General features: G+C 43.1%; 1 protein-coding gene across 1 annotated transcript; it reads left to right on the top strand.

The window, feature by feature from the left end:
- The first annotated feature begins 1,896 nt into the window (after positions 1-1,896).
- On the top strand, positions 1,897-3,072 carry LOC144504324 (protein rapunzel-like). The gene has a single exon (XM_078229486.1). The coding sequence runs from the start codon at positions 1,897-1,899 to the stop codon at positions 3,070-3,072; it is 1,176 nt and encodes a 391-aa protein (XP_078085612.1).
- The last annotated feature ends 5,861 nt before the right edge of the window (positions 3,073-8,933 follow it).

Genomic DNA, 8,933 nt, shown 5'->3' with positions numbered 1-8,933 from the left:
AGGCCCTGGATAATCTGTATCTAAACTTTATTTACCCATTTTTTTTCTTGATAGCTGCAGCTAAAGTGACTTCTCTCCAACGGTACTTCAGCGACTTTAAAGCACTTTGGATATCCTGAGAGTGTGAGAGGTGCGACATAACTGTAAGTCTTTCTCTCAGTCTCGAGGCAGAGACTGACAGATTTCATTGTACTTTATGTGAAGCAGTGCTTCTTAATTTCACTCCTAAGTATCCTGGATCTAATTTGAAGGTTCTGCCCCCTTGTCCTGAATGTCCTTGTCAGAGGAAATAGTTCTCTGGATCTATCCTGTTGCATCTGTTATGATCCCTGCAGTGACCTTCTAAAAGATAAGAATTCCTCCAACGCCAACAGAAATAACAAAATACAAGATTTCTCTGCTAAAGATTTTTACTGTAACAAACAAACTAAAATAAACAAAGATCAAACATTAATTAACAGGTAACTGATACCAAAGAGAAAGATAAGTCTCACATTAACTAACACATCCAAAATATATCTTTGAAATGTTTTTCATTCGAAGCCACAATTCTTTCAGGTGCGTCTTATTGAAGGAACCGTCCCAATGTGGCTCCTCGCTATCCAGAGGGCAGCAATGCCAGAAAAGAGAGAACCATTAAAAATAGCAGCTAACATCCAGACAGGAGGAAGAGTTGGATGTGTAACAATTTAGTGGGAATAGGATCGAGGGGACAGCACGTGGGCCTCGAGGAGAAGATGAATTTAGAGCGAGGGGAGATAGGAGGGAGACTGGAGAAAGATGCAAGTTCAGGGCGAGGACAAGTGTGAAAGGCAGTTTGGCACGTGGACTTGTGCAAGAGAAGATCATGACAACAAGAGTAAATTGGATGATCTTGGATTTAGTGAGAATAAAGTCCGTGAGTTCCTTGTACTTGATAGGGGGAGGGGTTTAAGAGATGGTTTGCAGAAAAAAGTCAGGGATGATATTTTAATCCAGAATCATCTCCGGTTAGCGAGTAGTGTTTATTTATCAGTGTCACGAGTAGGCCTACATTAAATCATAGAAACCCTACAGTGCAGAAACAGGCCATTCGGCCCATCGAGTCTGCACCGACCACAATCCCACCCAGCCTCTACTCCCATATCCCTACACATTTACCCGCTAATTCCTCTAACCTACGCATCTCAGGACACTAAGGGGCAATTTTAGAATGGCCAATCAACCTAACCCGCACATCTTTGGACTGTGGGAGGAAACCGGAGCACCCGGAGGAAACCCATGCAGACACGAGGAGAATGTGCAAACTCCACACAGACTGTGATTCAAGCCGGGAATTGAACCTGGGTCCCTGGCGCTGTGAGGCAGCAGTGCTAACCACTGTGCCACCGTGACACCCCCATAATAAACATAATATCATAATGATAAACACCCATCAATGATTGTTTAAACGACAGTCAGATACACTGCAGTTTTGGGAAACCCCTTATCACAAAGGCACTTTGATTTAGAGAGACACACGGATCGATCAGGGGGAGATCACAATGTCGACGTTGAGGGTCCTATTCACAGAATAGAATTCTCACCATTTCGTGGCCAATATTCCTCCCCCAACAGCACCCAATTTTGCACTGTTTTTGGGAGGCTGCTTTTCACGAAACAACAGCTGTCCTCACATTCAACAGTCATTTGTTTGAGATATGATGAAGCATTCCATAAATGCAAATCTTCTTTAATTCTTAACTTGGCAGGTCTGCCATAATTCTTGGCTGCTATTTGCCAATGAACGATATCCCGGTAGTGAGATAACTTGCTGATTTGGATAGTGTATTCAATGTAATTTAGCCTCCTCAAGCTAAATGCAAATGTTTTATTTTCAGTGACTTCTGCTGTAAGTAACGAACCCTCAGAAACAACATGGCGAATGATAAACAACTGGACCAAGCTGTTGCTGAGCTCAAGGCAAACATGAACGATGCAAAGATTGCAATGCAAATATTTCAGAAAAGAGAAAGGTTTTCCACAATATCCGGGGTATTGAAACCCATTTTTCAGGTAGCTGGGATCATACTTAAACTTGCTTTAGGAAAACGAGAGAGTGAAGAACTCACATACATGAAGGAGCAGTTTCAGACAGTCAGAAACCAGCTGGATGTCATTTCAGATCAGATTAAACAAGTGCTTTGGGAGATTGAGAAAAGTACCGTGAATAATCAATACTTCCCCATTGAAGAGAACCTGAAAAACCAGTTCAGGAAGTACATGGACATCCTGAACGCATCACCAGAGTTCCGGGAAAATGAGAAACGAGAGTTTCTCACACACTTTGATGTGACTAAAGGCGACCAGAACCTTCACACTCTCTTTGATGCTGTGATGGGATATTCTGCCATCTTTGGCAAACCCATCCTGGAAACTGCCATGAAATATGACCAGAGAAATCGACGCCTCATGGAAGGTCTCTGCTCCCGGCTGAAGGAGCTTTTCTGTATTGGCCTGATTGCCCTGGTGGGCCACGCCACCATCACTGGGACTGATGTAGAGGCGTTAAAGAGAGAATGGAATGAGAAAATTGCCAAAGTTGAGGACAAAATGAAATCCATGATAGATCAGTGCATAAAGGAGTTTGCAGAGCAAGCAGAAATAGATGTTGAGGGTCTGATAAAGAACAAGGGTGAGCGAGATAACAAGGGGTGTGCAACTTATATAATTGAGGCATTAACAGGCAAATATGATTGGGTAAAATGGTCAGTGCGGGTCTATGATCCTGTCGCTGGCTTTGAAAATCATTGTGTCATTGGACCGAATCGGTTTCAATTTTTCAGACTCAATGGTATGAACGTTGTTGTCTCCTTTGCCATTGATCCAAAAACTCCACTTGATGAGGCACAAGTAAGGCAGTTAATGGAAGGGAAGGATGGCTGGAATAATGCAAGGGAGGTTGCTGCATTTGTGCACAGTAACCTTCCTGCAGGATATGTCGTACACACAGTGAGACGCTACAAGGACCTGTGGGTTCACAAGAATTTTCCAAACAATTGTCATTTCTGGGAAACCTACAGTGGAGTCACTCTGTGTGTCCACTCAACATAAAACTCCTGCCCCGTTCCCTTGTAGCTGGTCAGGAAATAACCTGTTTGTTGATTTTGGGTGAAACTTTTGATGTTTAGAAATGGAATAGAATTTGAAATTTATTAAATGGATATACTTGGCTTTCTTTGTCAGTATTTCATGTCAAATGAGGAGTTAACTAAGGAGATATATCATTCCTAACACTCAGCAAAGTGCAAATTCCATACAGGAATCAGTTACCTTACAGCAATACGAGCAACTCTCATCTCAATGTGCTGTGAGAAACTCTCATGAAACAAGGAACTGGAGCTGTATTTGTTTAAATCTCAATAAAAGCAGAACAGAGCCTCACTGATCCAGAAACTGACATTCAGGTTAATACCCATCTCATGCTAGTGTTTGCATTTTAGCTCTTCTAAAGTCAGGACTTCAATCTCTGAACCTGATTGTTGAAGTTTAAGATCGGACAGGAAAGTGGGGCGGGACAGTGGCACAGTGGGTTAGCGCTGCTGCCTCACAGCGCCAGGGATCCGGGTTCAATTCCCAGCTCGGGTCACTGTCTGTGTGGAGTTTGCACGTTCTCCCCATGTCTGCCTAGGTTTCCTCCGGGTGCTCCGGTTTCCTCCCACAGTCCAACGATGTGCGGGTTAGGTGGATTGGCCGTGCAAAATTGTCCATTAGTGCCAGGGGAAGTAGCAGGGTAAATACTTGGGATTACGGTTGGGATTGTGGTCGGTGCAGGCTCGATGGGCCAAATGGCCTCCTTCTGCACTGTAGGGGATTCTATTCTTACCTCAAGGTCATAGAGTCATAGAATGCCTACAGTGTAGAAGGAGACCAGTTGGCCCATCGAGCCTGCATTGAAAACAATCCATATCCCCGTAACCCCATACATTTACCCTGCTAATCCCCCTGACACTAAGGGGCAGTTTAGCATGGCCAATCAACCTAACCCGCACATCTTTGGAGTGTGAGAGGAAACCTGAGCACCCGGAGGAAACCCATGCAGACACGGGGAGAATGTGCAAACTCCACACAGACAGTGACCCGAAACTGGGATCGAAGGTGTTTCATTGTGAATGTCTGAAGCAGCAGGGACTCCTACCACAGATTGTGGCTGTGGGTACTGTAGCTCACCAAACCTCATCAGCCACCAGACTAACACAATAGAACTGTTTCAGCAAAGTGCTGAATGATGTCTATCGATGAGGCACCCCATACTCATTATGTTGATTTCTGAAGCCATAAATCTCTGGAGATTTTCTAGCTAATCTATGAATTCAAACCAAGTCTCCTGGACACTGTCACTCCATATTATAGCCGTGTTAACTAGCTTTTCCTTACAGCGAGTGAAGAATGATGTGACTGAGGGAAAAGATAAAGATATTGGGTGGGATTCTCCGGCCCCCCAGCCGCGTGTTTTCCGCTGGCGGGAGGTGGCGCGTTGTTTGCCAATGGCGGGATTCTCTGGTATCGCCGCTGTCAACGGGAATTCCCATTCGCTGGTGGGAAACCCACGGGCAAAAGTGCACTGCCGGCGGGACTGGAAAATCCCACCGGCGCGAACAGCCGGAGAATTCTAGCCATTATCAATGAGGAAAGGAGATGGTCTTCAGTGCAGAATAAGATGGAAGATTGTACAATGCACCAACATGAGCAATGTGCAAGCATCGTAATAATTCACTGAATCAATCATGGCTTTTTCATTTCTGATAAATAGACCTGTAATAATCTGATCTCTGTCGCTCAGTCTGTAATGTGCAATATTCCTCTAACAGGGACACTCACTGATATCTTGTACTCTTTCTGTTTAACCCTGTAATCACTGTTCTGGATGATTTGTAAAGGATTATTGTGCAGGGTTATGAGAAGAAGGCAGGAGAATGGCACTAAGTGAATTGCTCATTCAGAGAGCTGGTGCATACGCAATGGGCTGAATGTCCCCCTCTGTGCTGGAATAACCCTGTAATTCGGTAATACTGAGATTTGCTTAAAAAGACTGGAATTGTTAAAATAAAGTTGGTTCTGATTGTTCACTGTAAAGTGCTGAATAAACTCAATAACAGCTCCTGACTGGCAACTAAATCGATTGAGAACAAATTCCCATTTACAATAATCACCTTGTTTCTTTGGAAACAACCCGGCGATCCAGAGGAAAAGTGGATGTTTGAACAATGGATAAGATCATAACAAAGTAGAAGGAGGAGTTACACCATTTGGCCCCCTGAGCCTGTTGGGTATTATCTCTGATTATGGCTGACCTGGTTATGACCTTAAAGCCGACTGCTCCCTCTGGGCCCCTCATAAGACTTAACTCCCTCAAAGGTCATAACTGTTACCAATTGAGCCTTGAACATAACCAATGACCCAGTCCCGACTACTCTCTGGGTAAGGGAATTGCAAAGGTACACTGTCCTCTGAGAAGACATTGCCTTCATCTTTGTCTTAAATGGGAAGCCATTTATTTTGAAACTATCTCCCCTAGTTCTAGATTCCCCTCGGAGGAGAAACATCCTCTCAGTATCTATCCTGGCAAACCATGTCCCCTAACCACCCCCCACAGAACCTCATAAGTTTCAATAAGATCACCTCTCATTTTTCTAAACTTCAATGAGCACAGGCCCAACCTCAACCCTTCCTCATCAGACAAATCCTTCATCTCAGGAATCAAACTTTTTCTGAATCTTTCCTTACAAAAGGAGACTTCAAACTGTTCACCATGCTACACGCGTGCTCCTCCCAACACTCTGTACAATAGTCACAAGACTTCCTTACTATTATAGAGATAGAGATGCTAAATCAATACTTTGCCTCAGTTTTCACGGTGGAGGACACTAGCACCATTCCTATCGGAACGGGCAAGTCAGAGGTAATAGAAAGGGTCGAACTTAGAACAATCAACATCGATACGGAAAAGATACTCAGCATTGGGATTGAGGGCAGACAAGTCCCCCGGGCCTGATGGCCTACAGCCTAGGGTATTAAAGGAAGTGGTGGCAGAGACAGTGGATCCATTGGTTATAATATTCCAAAATTCCCTGGACATGGGATAAGGTTCCAGTGGATTGGAAAAATGCTACTGTAATCCCCTTATTCAAAAAGGGAGGGAGGCAAAATGTGGGAACTTACAGATCAGTTAGTTTAACATCTGCTGTTGGGGAAGTGTAAGAATCAATTATCAAGGAAGCAGCAATATCAGGACATTTGGAAATTCAAAATGCTATCCACCAGTATCAGAATGTTTTTATGAAGGCAATTCATGTTTGAACAATTTGCTAGAGTTCTTTGAAGATGCAACAAGCAAAGTGGATAATGGGGATCCTGGGGATGTAATATATCTGGACTTCCAGAAGGCGTTTGATAATGTTCTGCACAAAAGGTTAATTCACAAGATTACATCTCATGGGATTTGGGGCAATTTATTAGCTTGGATAGGTGATTAGCTGATGGACAGAAGACAGAGTCGGGATAAATGGGTTTTTTTCTGGATGGTAAGGAGTAACTAGTGGGGTGCCACAGGGTTCGGTCCTTGGGCCCCGACTATTTACAATCTATATTAACGACTTGGATACAAGGATAGAAGATTCTATAGCCAAATTTACAGATGACACTAAAGTAGGCAGGACAATAAGTTGCAATGAGGAAATAAGAACCTTACAAATGGATAGAGATCGGTTCGGAGAGTGGGCCAACATGTGGCAGATGGAGTTTAATGTGGATAAGTGTGAGGTCATGCATTTTGGTTGGAAAAATGGGAAGGCGACTTATTATCTAAATGGGGAGAGACTTCAGGGTGCTCCAGTGCAGAGGGATCTGGGTGTCCTTGTTCATGAGTCACAGAAAACCAGCATGCAGGTACAGCAGATAATAAAGAAAGTGAATGGAATGTTGGCATTTCTAGCTAAAGGAATAGGATATAAAGATAAGGAAGTATTGCTGCAACTATACACGGCATTGGTGAGGCCGCACCTGGAGTATTGTGCACAGTTTTAGTCCCCTTATTTGAGGAAAGATGCAGTGGCATTGGAGGCAGTTCAAGGAGGTTCACTAGATTGATTCCAGAGTTGAGGGGTTTGTCGTATGAAGAGAGATTGAACAGTTTAAGCCGATACTCTCTGGAATTTAGAAGAATGAGGGGAGATCAAATTGAGATATATTAAATGATAGCATGAGAGGTCATAATCTTAGGATAAGGAGCAGCAAATTTAAAAGAGTTGAGGAGAAACTACTTCTCCCAAAGGGTTGTGAATCTGTGGAATTCGCTGCCCCAAAGTGCGGTGGATGCTGGGACAGTGAGTAAATTTAAGGAGGAGTTGGACAGATTTTTAATTGGGAATGGGTTGAAGGGTTATGGGGAGAAGGCAGGAAAATGGGGATGAGGAGCATATCAGCCATGATCGAATGGCGGAGCGAACTCGATGGGCCGAATGGCCTAATTCTGCTCCTATATCTTATGAATGTATGCTCCATCTCTCTTGTAGTAAGTATTTGCCTTCATAATTACTTCCTGTACCTACATACTAACTTTTTGTGACTCATGCACAAGGACACCCAGATCCTTCTGTACTGCAGCATTCGGCAGTCTCTATTTAAATAGCATCCAGTTTTTCTGCCTGCTAAATTGGGTCACCTCACATTTCCCCACATTATACTCCATCTGTCAGATTTCTGCCAACTCACTTCACCTTATATCCTCCTCACAATTCACTTTTCCCCTATCTTTGTATCGAGAGCAAATTTGCCTACATTACATTCCATTCCTGCATTTAACTCATGTAGATCATAAATAGTTGAGAGCCTGGCACTGATCCCTTTGACTCTCTTGCTTATTTTGCCATCCTGAACATCACCCATTTATCCACGCTCTGTGTTTCCTGTTAGTCAATCCACTATCCAGACTATTACATTTTGCCTCCCCCCAAACACTATGAGCACTTATCATTATGTGGCACCTTATTGAATGCCTTGTGGGAATTAAAATACACCACATCTTCTGGTTCCCCTTTACATATCCTATTCATAAAATCCTTAAAGGATTCTAATTTCTTTTTCAAACATGATTTCCCTTTCACAAAACCATGTTGACTCTGCCTGATGGTATTACGATTTTCAAAATGGGCTGTACAACTTCCTCAGTTATGAACTCCAGGATGTTTTGCAGTTGCAGGTGTTGGGTTAACTGGCCTATAGTTTCCAGCTGTCTGTGTCATTCTTTTCTTGAATAGAGATGTTACACTTAATGTTCCCCAAGCTGCTGGGGTCTTTCCAGAAACCAATGCATTCACAATCGCAGCCTATCGGTCCAGGAACTTGTCAAACTTTAGCTCCATTATTTTCCCGAATGCTTTTTCTCTGGTGACAGTGATTGTTTTAAGTTCCTGCCTTTAGATCTTGATTTCCCATTGTTACTTTTCAGATTCCTTTTATGTCTCTATTATGAGGACAGATACACAATATTTGTTCTAAGTCTCTACCATTCCCTTCTTTTCCCCATGATTAATTCCCGAGTCTCATTCTTTAAGGGACTAGGAATGTACGAACATAGGACAGGGATAGGCCATTCAGCCCATCGAGCTTACTCCTCATTTAATACGATAATGGCTGATCAGACACTTCAATGCCTTTTACACCCACTGTCCCCGTAACTTTTTACATTGTGAGGATAATGGGTGTAAACGGCATTTCAGTGTCTAATCAGCCATGATTGTATTAAATGGTGTTTACTTTAGCTACTCTCTTCCTTTTTATATATTGATAGAAAATTTGACTGTCTTTTCTGTAACTCACAAATAGCCTCTTTCATAGACTTCAAGTCTTTCTCTGAGCAGTAACTACATTAATTAAGGACTCCACGCACACCGGACATTCTCTCATCCACCTTC

The sequence above is a fragment of the Mustelus asterias genome, chromosome 2, assembly GCF_964213995.1.
Source record: "Mustelus asterias chromosome 2, sMusAst1.hap1.1, whole genome shotgun sequence".
NCBI classification, from domain to species: Eukaryota; Metazoa; Chordata; class Chondrichthyes; order Carcharhiniformes; family Triakidae; genus Mustelus; species Mustelus asterias.
Note: the sequence above shows the minus strand (reverse complement) of the source record. Positions and strands in the feature narration are given on the sequence as shown.